We start from the raw sequence: 16,422 nt of genomic DNA on the forward strand, positions 1-16,422 counted from the left end.
AATCGAATAGCTGTTTGTTAAATAATAAATTTCCTTTGATTGACCACATGTCTGATTGATTTTTACTAAAGAGAAGTAAGACATTATTTGAAGAGCTCTAACCAGATCTCAAAACCAACCACTTTATGTCCTGAATTAAAAAAAACAAAAAACAGATGAGAAGTAAAGATGTTGAGATCCTTCAGTCTGGAGAGGATTACAAAGTTACTTCTAAAGCTTTGGAGTTTCATTGAACCATAATGAGAGCCAAACCATAGAGAAACACCAAACAGTGGTGAGCACATTCAGCCAACCAACCAATGGATTGTGACAAAAGAAATCACAGTAGCTGTCACATCTGCAACCTCATGAATGCATCTAATTACTGCTGCGGACAACTGATGATTTGCTCCTTGTTTCTGAATTGCAATGATTCTTTCCATATTTTTGAGGTAGTTTGCCGTCTGTTTTTCCTTGCACCTTACATGTATGTAATATACAAGTTTATATGTGTGTACTAGTACGCACAAACAAACTGGAACCTTACATATAAACCAGTCAAATTACTTAAAACAACACCTTGCCTTCAAATTCTAGACTATGGTGGTGTGGAAAATCCTCCCAAGGCCACATTCTATTCACCCATAATCCATGTGAAAAAAAGATTTAAATCCTGCGCTCAACAGCCACATAGTGGAGCTAAATACTTTTATTTTGAAAGATAAACAAGTGGAAGTATAAGAACTGAGCAAAAACAAAAAATGCTGCCCGACTGCCATGGCAGGAACACATAAACAAAGGGGATCCGACACAGTGCAGCAAAAAATATGGATGTATAGTGAGGGAGATAATAACACGATGTGCGATAATAAGTACCTGAGAGCAGGGGGGAGGAGAGCAGGAAGCAAAACCTGCTGAGAAAAACAAACACAAACTGTAACAAGAACAAAGATCTACAATGAACTGTTTCACAAAACAGGTCAAAACCATAAACGCCACCACATTTTGGGAAGAATTGTGTGCAAAATCAACATAAAGTAGTGCATATGAAGTGCAAGGAAAATACAATATAGTTTTAAAACTTGTTTATACTATTATTCTTAAAGTGGTGCCTGCATTTTGTCAATACTTTGTAGAACCACTTTTAGTAGGGTATCTGCAAGTCTTTTGACATGTCAGTCTATCAACTTTCCTCATCTAGAAACTGAAATTGTTGTCCAATCCTCTGCAAAATTTGAGATTATCTTTAATTACTTACCCCTGCTTTAGTTTTCTCCACAATTTCATCCATTTGCTGTGTACTTTTGTCCTCATGAAGCTGTTTTTCAGCAAAGTTCTCCAACTAACCTCTGAGGCCTTTATTCACAGGTGCATGTATGCTGACGTTAAGATTCACACTAAGTAAAAATGATAAGTAATTCTAATTATGAACTTGGAGAGTTCTGCCTCCAGGACTCTCTAAGTCAGTGGATTTTATTTAGGGGTATCAAAATAAACAACAGAAAATGTATCTGACGTATATTCAGATTCGATATTATAACTAAGTATTTTGTAAAGAAAACAACAAACAAATCCACAGTGAAGAGAAAAAGCTTGAAGATGTTAAGATACCAAAATTCCTAACAGGTTTTGGGTGGCGTGCGTTAGGGCTTTGCTTTGTCTCATTTAAGCCGTCAAAACTGAAAGGTGTGTCTGAAAGATGTCGTGGCTCTGTGTCTTTTATCTTTGAACCATAACTGGATTTGTTGAAACGGATACGTCAAGAAAAGAAACACGACCTGCTATCAAATTCCCTTTTTTTCAAAAGAAAGATGTTAGATGATTCATAATAATATTATTTAATCATACTTCCACTGTTTATGCAGTTTTCTGTTTACCACCTGATGTATATAATAACATAGCCTTCTTAATCTTTTTTTCTTCCAACAGATGCTTTCATATTTTTCTTATCTTTATAAATCTTAACACACCCAGTTCTTGCATCCAAAATACACTTCGAATGCATTTAAGATTCAAAACCAGAGCTGATAAGCAGGATTAGATTACAGAGGAACAATTAGAAGGAAAAAAAATTTTACAGCTGGGGTAGGTGGGAGCAAAACAAGTGGCAGATGTCTGACTGGTAAATCTGCATTCATACAACTTCACAATCACACCACACCCAGGTCTTTGCTGTATAAACTTGTGAAAACAGATAAATGTTCACAAGAGAGCTCCAGTATCACCTGAACTCAGCACAACTTCTAGCAGAAACCTCATTGCACAAACCCCATCATGAGTGTGAGGATAAAGAAGAACAGGCGATCTGGAATTTGTTTCCCCTCTGAAGGCTTCACCAGCAAGTCCATGGGATCCAACCCAGTTCGCAAATCCAGCACCACAAACAACGTGGTTCCCATTAAACCTGTCACCATAAACAAGAGCCTCCTTACTCCTCTGAAGACCCACATCGATCCTGAAGTCCAGGCTCTGCGTACTCAGGAGAAGGAGCAAATTAAAGGTCTGAATAACCGCTTTGCATCACACATCAAAAAGGTAAGAGGGAAATTCTGCTAAAAAAAAGTCTCCTATCAAAACCTGTTTACAGATTTTAAAAAATCGGTTTCACCCTAAAAAAACAAATCTGCAATCAATGACTGTTCCCTTGGGGGTATGACCATGAGGCTCATTTCTTTTAGCTACTCTTCAAAATGGGAAAGATGAGAGAACATGCCATCAGTGATGGTTGCAATTAATTATAAAAATAAGTAGCCCTGTTATTCATGTTTACAAATCTGTAAGAATAACTTAGCCCCAGTGTAACTAGTCTTTGATGGTGTTTTTTTATGCAGCTCTTAATATAAAGTTCCCCTGATGCCAAAACCATTAAAATGCTTAAAGGTTTCATAGCCTGAGAGAAGGAGGCCATGAGTGGTGAGTCACATTTCCCTTTCAGAAACTTCACTGCATGTGCTGAAGTAATGCAGTTGTGTGCATTATTTTATAGTCTCCAAACATACAGTCAGATCATTATCTAAAAGTTTAAAGCAAATCTAATAGAAACAATGAAAACTGGAGATTTGACTTGGAATTATGCAGTGAGGAGGATGGAAGAAAGAATGAGTTCTCCAAAAATCACCAGTAGACACTGTTGTGGGTGAAGGATGTGTGAAAAATTTATATTATTAACCTCATAGCGGATATTTCTGAGTTCAAGAACAATCTTCCTGACTGGATGGATCTGCTTCGTACTTCTGTTCCAGGTCCAACTGTTGGAGCAACAGAACAAGATGCTGGAAACCAAGTGGCAGCTCTTGCAGAGTCAGGCTGCCTCTTCCTCCAGTACTGAGCTCATGTATAAAGCTTACATCGCCAACCTGCAAAAACAGCTGGAAGGCATCCACAACGATGGCAAACGTCTTGAGGCGGAAAAAAGTTCCTGGAATGGTCTGCTGGACAATTACAAATCAAAGTGGGAAACTTTTGTCTGTGAAACAGATTTCATTTGAAGAGAGGTAAGATCAGCACGACTCACAAGATATTTGTGGTTGTTTCAGGTATGAAGAAGAGACCAGCAAGAAGAATGAGTCAGAGATTTACTTTGTAGCACTCAAAAAGGTAAAAATCATGCACGTGAAAAAAATATGACATTTTTCATTTTTATATTTGTAAAAATTATAACATTTTTGGAAATTACAAAACATTTAAAATACATATTACTGACTAAAAAGTCAATGTTTCTTGGGTCACCAGGATACGGATGCAGGATTCAACGCTAAGGTGGATCTAGAAACCATGTTGTCCAGTCTTACTGACAAATTCAACTTCCTCAAAGCTGTTCATGATGCTGTGCGTAACCTCACCTCTTAACAAGTGAATTTTATAGGGATGTGATTTTTACTGGGATTTTATTGTATTTGTTTGTTTGTCTTTTTTTAAATAAAAGGAGATGAGAGAGCTACAGGGCAGCCTGAAGGACACCTCCGTGGTAGTGGAGATGGACAACTCCCGCAGTCTTAACATGGATCAGATTGTATCTGATGTTAAGGCTCACTATGAGGAAATTGCTGCCCAGAGCCGCGAAGAAACAGAACGTTGGTACAGGACAAAGGTGACAAAGACACTTTTTTTCTTCTAGGATTTACTGGTAAATATTAAAAAATAATAATAATAATTAGGATAATTTCAGAATTTGTACCATAAAAAATGTCAGGATTTGTACCATTGAAAATAGAAGGGGGTATGGGGAATAAAAACTATCTTTAACTTCAGTTAAAAAAAATTCAGTGTGGCATAATTTCTAAATTAGTTTGGAACTATTTGCTTTTAACAAAATCCACCACAATTATTGACACCCCTGACATCCATTCATTTCTTACACCCTTGTCCCCAGTGGGGTCATGAGGGGTGCTGGTGCCCATCTCCAGCGAGACATTTCAGGCGAGAGGCGGGGTACACCCTGGACATGTCACCAGTCCATCGCACACACTCCTAGCAAGCTCTTTAAAATAAACTTGTGGTTGCAGCATTTTCAGCACTCCACACACTGTGAGCAGCTTCACTAAATGAAGAACAAATGTGATGTAGCCAAAAATGCACCAGACAGTCTGTTAAAGTGTGTTTCAACACACATAAGTTTTGTGCTCTGACATTAGTTTCTATCTGCTGAGCCTACAGAGATATGTGAAGGTCAAATAGGCACAGTTAACACTATATATTTTTCTCTGAAAGTACTTTGCCCTGTTCTAACATACATACACATTACTTACTTTAGTAGATTAATATGTTTTTTTTAATCAAAAATAAAATAATTTTGAAAACTGCCTTAATTTATTACTTTATAAAAATGTTATTTGTTTGTATGAATATTTTTCTCTTTAGTCCTTAAAAATCCCAAACTTTGGTAAAGTTTATTAGATAGATCTTTTTCCACTAGTGCTACTCATCTGATATGATAATTACTGTTTCCTTCTCTTCAATCTACAACCCACGGATACCAGTTTGACCTGATGACAACCCAAGCAAACCAGTATGGTGCTGACCTGCGTTCCACCAAGGTGGAAATAGCAGAAATGAACCGAGTGATCAGTCGCCTGACGCATGAAATTGATGTTATAAAACCACAGGTGAGGAAGAGAGGATTGCTCTCTGTCTTAAATTTAAGGATCTAACTAATTTAAAAAGACTGCAAAACCAAACGCTGTCTGTCAGAGCTTTTAAGCACCATATATCACAGTATCACACTTCTTTGTTTAATATTAATCCTTCGGAAGCACATATAAAAGAACAACATGTCGTTTGCTACTATTAAAATGACTAACAATAGAGTCTGAAAAACACATGTTTACACCACTTTTCTATCTTGTACAGTGTGACAGCATTCAGAACAGCATTACTGAGGTGGAATCAAATGGGGAACAAGCTGTGTTTAATGCTAAAGGCCGCATCAAGGACTTGGAAAAATCTTTGATGGACGCAAAACATGTCATGGCTAAACAGATCAGGGAATACCAGGAACTTATGAACATCAAGATGGCCCTGGATATCGAGATTTCCACTTATATGAAATTGATGGAAGGAGAGGAGGACAGGTGAGAGCTGCTAAAAATCTATCCATTTATGATTCACATCAGTTATTTATCTTTCATTTAATTTTGGAACTATTTTTACGTAGGTTTTCTTTGCACAAAATAATAGTTAAGCCAGAAAAAAAAAATATATTTTTTTTGCTTAACTTATTATTTAAGAAATTATTCTCATAAAAACATGAATGTCAGAAACAACATACTGTACTTCCAGTTTTTGCCTTAGATTAAAGTGTGATGTAATGCTGCCCTCTTGTGGCAAAGATCATAGCACGTTGGCATGTCAAATTATGTTACTTCGTGGGGAAATTTGGGAAATGTCATCAATGATGTATTATCTTTTTTTTTTAATAATCGTTATCATAATTAAAAATAATACAAAATCCTACACAATACACATAAACATGTTTATGTGTGAACAAATGTAAGAAAACTGGGTAGCACAAAAGCACTTGCTGGAGCAAGTCATTTCCCTCTGAACCAGTTAAAGGTTGCAGTTCCGATTGACGTATGGTGAATTCATGAATATTGGCAAATATCAGCTGATTTAGAACAGGATGAGTAAAAATGCATTTAATCTTTAATGCCCATCAATTGCATACCTATCTGCTTTTTCATCACCAGATTTGGACAGAAGACTGTTATTAATGTCCGCTCAGCACCCATCAGACATGTGAGCTCAGAACCCATTAAAAGTGAGTGTGAGGGCATCATAATATTGCTGTACTTTTTGACCATTTTTGACCTCTGAAAACTTTCTGAAAAAATAAATAAATAAATAAACCCAAAGTCCCTCAAAGCAGCAGCAGTAAGTTATGTGTGTTTCACCTGTTTCAACATCCTCTTTCCTGGCAGCTAATCACCAGCGGCGGAGGTCAGGGCCGATTCTCATCAAAGTGGTAGAGACCCAGGACATCTCATATAGCTAAAGCAGAACAGACTGAAGCACACAGGCCTCCTGGATCCCCAGTCTTCATAATCCACACTGATAATACAATCAGTGGAAAGAGTCGCCTGTATTTGTTTGTGTCTCATCTTGGGTCGAAACTCTGATCAAGCTTCACAGCCTTGAAAATAGTTCGCCCTGAATTTTCCGTCTTCAATAACAAAAGAATATTCAATGTTTTCATAAGTAAATCTGTTTTGTTGATTAATCTTCAGCACATCTGAAGGTTACCCTAACCTAATAAATATAATAATTTCATTAGTTAGTGACAACTTGCCCATGATGAGGTCCACTCCCACTGTTTCCTTTTCAATGCTTACTGTGTGTTGAAAACATTAAATGAATTAAAAACATTTTTCTGTCTGGAGTAAATTGTTGTATTTTATTTGCTCAGTTCATCAAAAAGAAAATGAAGCAAACCAACTCAAATATTTAGTTTTTAGATGTTATTGTTGAATGAAATACATCAAATCACCAAATCAACACTATAAATTCTGCATAGAATTAACCCTTTCATGCATAGTGGTCACTACAGTGGACAGCTATCTAAAAGCCATTTTCTTGTGCTTCCTGTGGATTTTTATGTTATAAATGCACACAGACCACTGAAGTGGACACTAATGCATCATAAAATATACCATCAACTACTGGCCATCAGCTGCAAATGCAAGGAATTATTTTTGTTAAATACAATATGGCCGACAGACAAAAAAGCATGAGAACCGACCCGGTCCCTCTGTCTACTGTAGACGACTCTTGCAAGTAAAAAAAATATTGTGACATCAGATAACCCCTAAGGAAAAATACTACTGATGTATTTTTCAAATAACAACTTTGTATTTGGACAAAATTACAATTGATCACATAAAAATAAAAAAAAAAATAAAAAATTATTTTTACAAAAAAAAATTCCTACCTTTTTTATGCCTTAAGAAAAGAATTTTTAAAAATGGGAAAAAAATTCTGACACAAAGGGTCATAATTCATGCATGAGAGGGTTAAAGCAGATCAGAAGCATTCCCTCCAAAATGGACTTCCCTTGAAAGCGTCCTCTGGGTCTTAAATTTCTGCAGACTCCACTCATCCTGAACATAATGCATTTATAGACTTTTCAGTAAGTTACTAAAACTTTAGCACCTCTCAAAATAAAAATCACAAATGCTTCAACAAACAAAACAATAAATACACAAAACAAATTTAAGCAAAAGGAGATTTAATATATATGTGTGTGTGTTTATATTTTAACTATCCTAATTCAGAGCCAAGTCAAATTCCTGCTGATAAAGCTGATTCTGATTCTTCTACAAGTTGAAGTATGATATCAGTTTATTCAAATGAATCCCTCTTTGTTGCCCCCATCCGAAAGTAGTACTAAAACACACTTTTCTCTTTTTTTTTCTTTTGCGTTAGATTAAGCTCAACTACTGAAATCGATTTTCGCGTTCCGGATCGTTTGTCCTTCTTCTCTTCCCTTAGCAACGGAAGGCTAATCACATGATCAGGTGGGGCTGCCGAGGCTGTTGGAGTCGAGCTGTGAAGAAAAATTCAACCTGTCAACAACACGTTCATTCTCGGACACATTTGTGATCATCAATGATCTCCCCCGGTGACTAACGGGTTAGTACGTGTTTATGTGCGAGTTGAAGTTGTTCGCTTTCGTGCCTCCAGCTGCGCTGTGGAAGAAACAAAAGCAAAGCAAAGGAATATTAGCCCTATTATGCTAACATTTTACTGCTGTCTTTATATGATGATGAACATTAAAGTTAGACGCAACGCCAGATTGAAAAGGGACAAATGGGTTGTTTTAAAAGTGACTGAGATACCCAGGTATTATGTTGCATTAGTACACGCTAAAAGATACTGTTATCGTGAGGGATGAATAGTGATGGGGAGATAGAGCTACATTTAGCTAGCTGATAGATGAAAATACAATAAAAACTTCTGTCTTAAATACATGTATGCCTTTTTAAATTGGTGTCATTTTGAATAGAAGTTCATTTAAACTCTTAAACATCATTCATGAAGCTGCTACTACATGATTTTACGGTTATACTTATCAGGAGACTTTAATTATGTTACATTTGAGACAGTTTTAAATCTGGACATTTTATTGTACTTTTATTTAGCAGAGGTGGGTAATTAGCTACGTTTACTTGATAAACTTTTTGGAAAAAGAAGTTTAATTGTAACTTGACACGTTCAATAAGATACAAAAGTACATACTGTATATTTTTTATATCTGCTGAGCTCAAGCAAACATAAACAGCAGAGAAGAACAGAGTACCAATACTTACAGAAATGTAAGAATAGCACTACTTCATTATATTTTTACTCAAGTAAAAGTAAAAAGTTATTCAAGAAATTACTCAAGTAAGAGTAAAAAAAGTGTTCTGTAAAAAGGTTACGTAAGTACTGAGTATCTGATCAGAACATCTGATTTCATATTTAAACATTATGTCATCAGACAGACAAGAATTATAAAATTCTGGTCTTTTAAAGGGGGGGGGGATATTATGTAAAATTGACTTTTTACATGCTATGATATTATTCCTTCATCAAAAACATTCCTGGAGTGTTGCTTTGATTCTTTCATGCATGTTTGAGGAATCCCTGAATCTCATTTGGGGTGCCTAAAAACACTTGCCCTCGCAAAGCGCTGCCTATTTTCTCAAAATCTCAGACTGAACTTTTCAGGAAGTCAACACCTAATATTTTTCACCTGTAGGTATTTCTGTTTGGCGCCTCAGTTTGCTTTGTTTCTCTGCAGCTTCTGGATTTTCTCCGCTAATGTCGTTCTCCTGCTTCAGGTGTTATGGAGCTAACTGAAGGTAGAGTACACACCCTGTGACATGTTGGCCCAAGCAGGATCATGGCACCTCGGACCTCCTCCTAAACGTCACAAGCTCCTACTGTCGTCATGGCCTCCAGCTTTGCACCGCCGTTTGAGGGCACAGGTGAAGTAAAGGAGGGCTTTCTCTGCCCTCTGTGCCTGAAGGACCTCCAGTCTTTCTACCAACTCCAGGGCCACTATGAGGAGGAGCATTCAGGAGACGATCGGCATGTTCGAGGACAGCTCAAGAGTATGTACAGTAGCAGAAAATCCTCCTAGTGGAATTGTATCAGTGAATGGTTTGAATTGTTTTAAGTTGAATTTGGATCAATTTAGATTCCATATAATTGTGAATTATCAGAACCAGTTTACCTTCAGACAGGCTATATGAATGAAAATGTAATTTATTGAAGCAAAGTAGTTGTTATATAAAAGCACAGCTATTGGTTCTATATGATTTTTCAGAAAAAGGAATCACTCTGGAAAGACTGGCGTAATATCATTAGAAGAATACACCTGTAGAAAAGATTTATTTTTGTAACAGCTTAAGTACTTTAGAAATGCTAATCTAATCCTAATTATACAGAAAGATCTGTGAAAACAAAGAGCAATTCACGTGTTTTTATTCACAGTAAGATTTCTATAATAATCAGCCTGCGCTGTCATTTCATTATAGTTTTGGGTCAGTTTGAATTTCATTTATACTGATCTTGCTCTATTTTTCTCTGACAGCGATGCTTTTGAGTCTAGAATAATTTCAGTTGTTTTGTCTTTATTTTTGTTCTTTCTTTGCTGTTTTCTATACGACGAGGAGGTAAAAATGCTGAAATATGATCATTTCTGTCCCATTCAGATAGATTTTTTCTCCTTTTTTATTGTTATCTATTTAGATCTGGTTCAGAAGGCAAAGAAAGCCAAAGACAAACTGTTGAAGAGGGATGGAGACGACCGACCAGACACAGGCAGTTATGAGTCCTTCTACTACGGTGGGGTCGACCCTTACATGTGGGAACCTCAGGAACTGGGTAATACTCTACTTCTGTAATATTTAATATATAAAAGTGCAAGTAAAGCGAAAAATAAAGGAACAATACACAATTGCTTCAATTTGTTATATTTATCAAGTTTTCCTGCTTATATTTTCCCACACAGGAGCAACTAGAAGTCACCTGGACCTGTTTAAGAAACACCGGGCAGCGCGCATTGATCATTATGTTATTGAAGTCAATAAGCTCATCATTAGACTGGAAAAGGTTTACCCAATTAATATTGCAAATTGCATATTTTTCTTTTTGCTCTTTTCAATTTAATAATGCAACTATTAACCATACAAAATTATGTTTCAGTTGACGGCGTTTGACCGAGCCAACGCAGATGCTGCTAAAATTAGAGGTTTGTTTTTTTTAATCCTCCAAAATGCTTTGGGCTTTCTGTCAGTCTGAACTTGTATAGCAAACAAAGGATTTTCCTCCCCTTCTGCAGCCATTGAGAAGTCCGTGGTGTCCTGGGTGAGTGACTCCGATGTCCCCTTCTGTCCCGATTGTGGAAACAAGTTCAACATCCGAAACAGACGCCACCATTGTCGGCTCTGTGGATCCATCATGTGCAGGAGGTGCATGGAGTTCGTTCCCCTACCTTTGGCCCGTACGTAGCAATACTTTGAAAATCTGAAGTCATGTCTTGATTCTTTGATTTTGCTAATTTTCTTTACACATTTAAACAGAGAAGCTCATTAATGGCACTCGAGAAGCTCTGTGTGTGCCTGGAAGCCCCAGTCAGTCCCAGTCTCCACCAGCAGTGGGCGGAGGCAGTGGGATGGGCTCCAGGAGGGGCAGCATCACCAGCTTGAGCAGCGTAGCGTCCATTTTGGAAGAAAAGGATGATGAGAAGATCCGCTGCTGTCACCACTGCATGGACACTCTGCTGAAGAGGCAGCAGAAGTTAGAGGAGAAGGATCACATTCCAGATATAGTGAAACTTTATGAGGTAGGTGGAACGACTGATTCTCTTTTGAGTTCCTTCCTGTCATTCATTGTTTTCCTTCGAGGCTTCCTGCTCTCAAGCCTTGTTTTCCCGTCAGAGGCTGAGAATGTGCATGGAGAAGGTGGAGGAAAAGGCTCCGGAGTATATTCGAATGGCTGAATCCCTCAAGTAAGCATTAATAAAATAAATGTATATGAAAGAAATGTAGTCTCACTGAATTCTCACCCTATGCAATTATTTGTGTATTTTTTCTTTTACTTTAAATTTTCTGGCAAAAATGTCGCCTGCGGAAATTTGTTAAAATTAATTATCAAATTTGTCTCAGTCAGAGGTGCAACTCGTAATAGCTACAGTAACCAGCTGCCTGTTTGTCACATAATCAAAGTAGCATACGGTAATTTAATTGGATAAAAGCAGCTGGACTGATTGTTTTGGCTTGAGTCACTAAAACCCACAGCATTTGAAGTCAAGTTTTTGATGGTGAATATCTGCAAACTAAATTGTTTCTGGTAAGTTTAAAGTACAAAAAAATCACAAATTATGGCACAGGATAAACATTCTGTACCATTTACTTTTTCTTCCATACATTTGTGGCTTAATTTCATTCTGAAATGACGATGATCTACTTCCTTATTTCAAAGCGCCGGAGAAACCACATACAATCTGGACACTGCTGGAGGACTGAGGCTGGAAGTGCAGAAATACTACGAACTCATTGATGCTCTAAGGTCCGTGCTGTTTATGACAGAAGGTTTTACAGGTGAAGGAACTGAGAGATCAAATGAAATTATTTTCTTCTCAGTAAGAAGATTTTAACACTGGGGGTGAAAAGTGAGCCGCAGCCACACCCGAAGGCACTCCAGCTACAGAAGATGATACGCTACACAGCCACGCTGTTTGTCCAGGTGATCTAGGGTGGATTCACACCAGCTGTTTAGTAAACATGTGCATTCATACATGTTTACCTAGAACATGGGAATGCACAGTTGAACTCTGATGCGCCTACAAACATAGGTCTCTCTTCGGTTGAAGTGAACTCTGGTGCGGTTCAGATGCATATGCGAATGCCAAATGGAACCTTTTCCAAATGGAAAAGCAGGAAGCAAAGTACAGTACAGGGCATTCTGGGTAAATGTAACCTAAATAAACTTGTGTGTCTTGCTTTAGCGGGAGAATTGGCTTGTGGTTTTACCGATGACAAAAGAGAAATCCTAAAAGCTCAATTTTTGTTTACATTTCGTGAAGAAGGAAGTTCTTGCTTCACTTTCTTTAGAGGTTTCCTTCAGTGTTTTTTGGTGCAGAGCCACCAAAGGCAAGAGGGGGGGACAGATTTTTCAAAGCTTTTGGTTTGTTTTGGTCCCTAATTAAACAGTCTACCAGACTATCGCCATAGTGAAGACTCTTTATGAATTGAAAACATTCATTCATTTTCATTTTATTTTTTGGTTGTTATTTTTCCAGGAGAAGCTTTTGGGGCTGATGTCTTTACCCACTAAGGACAAATATGAAGAGCTGAAAGAGAAGAGGAAACAGGACCAAGAGAGACGACTCCAACAAGAGAGACAGGTAAGATTGTCCATCCACACCTTTATTTTCTTTCTCTGGGATAACAAGTCGCTAAATATTAAATATCTCCCTGGACAACAGGCGGCCCAGGAGAGTCTGAAAAGGAGGCAGGAGTATGAGAAAAACCGCCCACCGGCCAATGGAGAGCTGCCACAGGCCTCCAGAGCCCCCCGCATGACCAAGGCTGGCGGGTGGCTGCCCTCTGCTGACTCTGCCCTCGCTCGCAGCGAGCTGGAAGATCCCCTCTTGCAGCAGATTGAAAACATTCAGTCATTCCTCCGTCAGGCGCATGAAGCTCAACGGACAGATGAGGTCGCCATGTTGGAGGAGAACCTGCGTCAGCTGCAGGATGAATACGACCAGCAGCAAACCAGCATGGCCATCGCTCTCTCCCAAAAATTGGCGCAGGAGGAGAGCTTGCAGCAAGGGGAGCTGCAGCGCCTGGAGGCTCGGGAAAGGGAGGGAAGGGAGCAGTGGGGCTCCACTTTTGTCTCTACGCAGCCGTCCATCACCTGGGAGCCGTCTCTGGATATCAACCCAGCAGGAGATCACCAGGTGGAGTCGGGGGTGGAAACTACGGCAGAGATCCCGACTCTGAAAGTCGAGGCCAGTCCATCAGCCGTCAGAGCCCTCTCCTCGCTCACACCTCTAGAGGATTCTCCTCCAAGACTAAGGAGTTTAGGGGGGCACATAACCCCGCCTAGTGGTGAAGGACAGAGCAGCACCTCCCTTAACCCTTTCGAAGAGGAGGACTCCACTCCCATTGAGGAGGATCCATCCAATCCCTTCTTCGAGGACATCAAGAAGGAAGTTTCCAACGGGAAGAAGGAATACAACCCCTTTGATGAAGATGCAGACAGAGAGGACCAACAGGCTGAAACTGCATCAAGCAACCCGTTCGAGGGGGACAACGCAGGTAACCCCTTTATGGACGCTGCTGGGAACTCACCCGAGGTCTCCACCAACCCATTTGACAGGGACGTCGACAACGAAGCTCTGCCCGATGTGGACATGATAGAGGAAGAGCTTCTGCTCCAGCAGATTGACAACATTAGGGCGTACATCTTCGATGCCAAACTCAGCGGGCGGCTCGACGAGGTTGAGCTTTTGTCGGAGAATCTCAAAGAGCTACAGCACACTCTGCAGGAGCAGAAGAAGAAGAGGCACTAACACACTCTGGCTCCAATCACCTGCTATTTACCAAGTTGTGCTAGGCTCACACACCTTAGGTATGGTCAACCCAGGTTACTGCAGTTTGGATGAAGTCTGATCCATCACACATTAATTGAATGTGTACCTAGATTTACAGTCCTTAATTTTCTAACATCTTCTTAGATCATTTAAAGTTGCATAGGGCTGAGCTCAAACCCATGCATGAGCTTAAAGCACAGAGTAAAAATTAATTTGTACAGGCACACTTACGAAGTTGTAACATTGCAAAAACGAACAAAGGAAGACAGGAGAATGTTATTTGAATGAATTGGATGATGTGGTTTAGTTCTTCAGTTGAAGGTGTGAACAAAGTCCAAAAGTTTTAACTCTGCTCTGTGCATTTCTATCAGGGCAAAGAACAACACTGGGAGTGGAGGGTTAACTTTTAGGTCTGCAACTGTAAACATCTTAAAATTAAAATAACTTCTATAGCAGCAAATTAACTAATTGTTGATGTAAAACTATAGGTTTGTATAAAGAGTTAAAGGTGCATTACATAATAAAGTCATTTTTACATGTACATGCTAAGAAATTTAAGCTTAGAACTGTTTTTTTTTCCCTACAATAACAGTGACAGAAATACTTGGACATTAATGCACTAATGATTTTTTTCTGTTAATCTAAACTCCAACTTTGTCTGAAAGTTTTGATCAAATGAATTAGATAAACTGTTTTTTATGCACTTCACTTTGAGAAAAAAAAAAAAAATCATTTGTGATTCCACCAAAAGCCAACAGACAAAAAAAATTCATGTGCTACTGTGACCGACAGGGTGAGGTGTTGTTTTGTTTTGTTTACGGTGAGCCTCGTGTGGCTCTTTGATGTTGACCTCGTGGCTGGACTCGTCTTCCCGTTCTCCTGGTGCATGTTATTATCGCTTTCAATCTTCGATCCAGAGTTTATCTGAACAGCTCACTCGTCCTGTGTGAACTTAACACAACACTGTTTAGCAAGGAACACTGTAGACAGCCGTTAATGAAGCGTAGGATGCTCAAATCTGTGCATCTAGAAATGATGATTATAGAAAACTTAAAGACACTTGTTAGTGTTATGCTAACACTACATGAATGCCAGCAGTATTATGATCCAGAGCTGCTATGTTTGCTCCAACTTGAATTTGTTGTTGTGCTTTCCGTCATTGTTTCCATTTTCTTCGAGTTTATCTGCTAATCTGTAACATCTGCAGATAGTCAGGAAACTGAGGCAGAGATATTTTTTGTGACGTTGTGAATTCCTTACATGTATGTTAGCAGTTGATTTTAGTTTTGAGGTAATTGCAACATCCCTGCATTAAAACAAGGAACTGCACAATGATTCACAGCCATCACTTTAATAAGAGGAAGTTTCTTCAACACAAATAAATTCATCTGTAACAATATTTTGTGATGTTTTTTGTTCCTAACTTTGTTTCTAATCTCCTGGCAGGTTAAAAAAAATTTACATATGTAATTAATTGGAATTACATATGTAGTTTTAGTTTTAAAATAGGTTTCAACATGAAACTGGAATAGACCCACACACACAACCCAACCTGTGTGTTTTAAACACTCCTGCCAATTTTGACCTGCAATAACACAAGATTCATTCTCTTAAAACATAAATTGCTTACAAGCAATAAAAATAGAGAAATATTAAAGCTAACCCAACCATGGGGATTCCAGTTGAAATGAGCATTCAGAAAATAGACGTCCTCCACGTTGCTGGAAAGTTGGGTGGAAGGTAAAAGTGTAGCAGAAGAACTTACACAGGAATAATTAAAGCCTTGAGAGAATTGTGATGTAAAGGAAATTCAAGAGTTGGGGAGATTGGAAAGGTGTGAAGTTCAGCTGGAGTCAGAGTCAGAGGTACATCTGTCTTTGTGAAGTCACATCTGTACCAGAGAAATTGAGAAGACTGAGAGTGGTACAAACTCCTCTTTAAACTTAAATTAAAAATCAAAGTCTAGAGAACAGATGGAGAGGCCTGAGGTTCAGTGTGAAATTTCCAAACTTGGTGATGATTTCAGAATCACGTTGGTCCTTTGTGCTTTTTCTAGTCCAAAAACTAGAAGGTACCAGGAAATATTGCAAAGCTTCGTGCTTCCCTCTGCTGACGAGCTTTATGGAGACTCTGCAGGAACGTTTAGAAACACCAGAACCAACAATGCAGACCAGCTGAAGGCCAATACTGTAATTTGACACAAACTATATCAGCGTGTAGCGAACTTATTTGAATTAACGAAATAAATTATCTTATATTATCCTAATTTACAAAGATGCACTTGTGCCACCCACATTATGACTAGATTAGATTAGATTGAAGGAGTTCTCTTAGAGCAGTGGAAAAATAACTGACATCAATTA

At 38.5% G+C, this 16,422-nt stretch overlaps 2 protein-coding genes across 3 annotated transcripts; both read left to right on the plus strand.

Annotated features, from left to right (window-relative positions):
* The first annotated feature begins 2,154 nt into the window (after positions 1-2,154).
* Positions 2,155-6,852, plus strand: LOC114147189 (keratin, type II cytoskeletal 8-like). The gene is made up of 9 exons (XM_028022026.1): positions 2,155-2,514; positions 3,222-3,430; positions 3,516-3,576; positions 3,712-3,807; positions 3,905-4,069; positions 4,959-5,084; positions 5,329-5,549; positions 6,168-6,238; positions 6,399-6,852. The coding sequence occupies exons 1-9, from the start codon at positions 2,254-2,256 to the stop codon at positions 6,470-6,472; spliced, it is 1,284 nt and encodes a 427-aa protein (XP_027877827.1). The 5' UTR covers positions 2,155-2,253; the 3' UTR covers positions 6,473-6,852.
* Positions 6,853-7,971: 1,119 nt separating this feature from the next.
* On the plus strand, positions 7,972-15,458 carry rbsn (rabenosyn, RAB effector). Of its 2 annotated transcripts, none has more exons than XM_028015881.1 (12): positions 7,972-8,106; positions 9,257-9,569; positions 10,210-10,344; positions 10,472-10,572; positions 10,666-10,711; positions 10,802-10,963; positions 11,043-11,305; positions 11,400-11,470; positions 11,944-12,030; positions 12,105-12,207; positions 12,764-12,868; positions 12,950-15,458. In XM_028015881.1, the coding sequence occupies exons 2-12, from the start codon at positions 9,407-9,409 to the stop codon at positions 14,036-14,038; spliced, it is 2,325 nt and encodes a 774-aa protein (XP_027871682.1). In that variant the 5' UTR covers positions 7,972-8,106; positions 9,257-9,406; the 3' UTR covers positions 14,039-15,458. The 2 variants fall into 2 exon arrangements, with proteins under 2 accessions (XP_027871682.1, XP_027871674.1); XM_028015873.1 differs by having other exon boundaries at positions 9,297-9,569.
* The last annotated feature ends 964 nt before the right edge of the window (positions 15,459-16,422 follow it).

Source organism: Xiphophorus couchianus, chromosome 1, assembly GCF_001444195.1.
Source record: "Xiphophorus couchianus chromosome 1, X_couchianus-1.0, whole genome shotgun sequence".
NCBI lineage: Eukaryota > Metazoa > Chordata > Actinopteri > Cyprinodontiformes > Poeciliidae > Xiphophorus > Xiphophorus couchianus.

Bases quoted from the DNA above. Each gene is read 5' to 3' on its own strand.
- LOC114147189 (XM_028022026.1), top strand. From the start codon at position 2,254: ATGAGTGTGAGGATAAAGAAGAACAGGCGATCTGGAATTTGTTTCCCC. The intron at 4,070-4,958 runs GTGACAAAGACA...CACGGATACCAG, and splicing joins AACGTTGGTACAGGACAAAG to TTTGACCTGATGACAACCCA. The intron at 5,550-6,167 runs GTGAGAGCTGCT...TTTCATCACCAG, and splicing joins ATGGAAGGAGAGGAGGACAG to ATTTGGACAGAAGACTGTTA.
- rbsn (XM_028015881.1), top strand. From the start codon at position 9,407: ATGGCCTCCAGCTTTGCACCGCCGTTTGAGGGCACAGGTGAAGTAAAG. The intron at 10,964-11,042 runs GTACGTAGCAAT...ACATTTAAACAG, and splicing joins CGTTCCCCTACCTTTGGCCC to AGAAGCTCATTAATGGCACT. The intron at 11,471-11,943 runs GTAAGCATTAAT...CTTATTTCAAAG, and splicing joins CGAATGGCTGAATCCCTCAA to CGCCGGAGAAACCACATACA.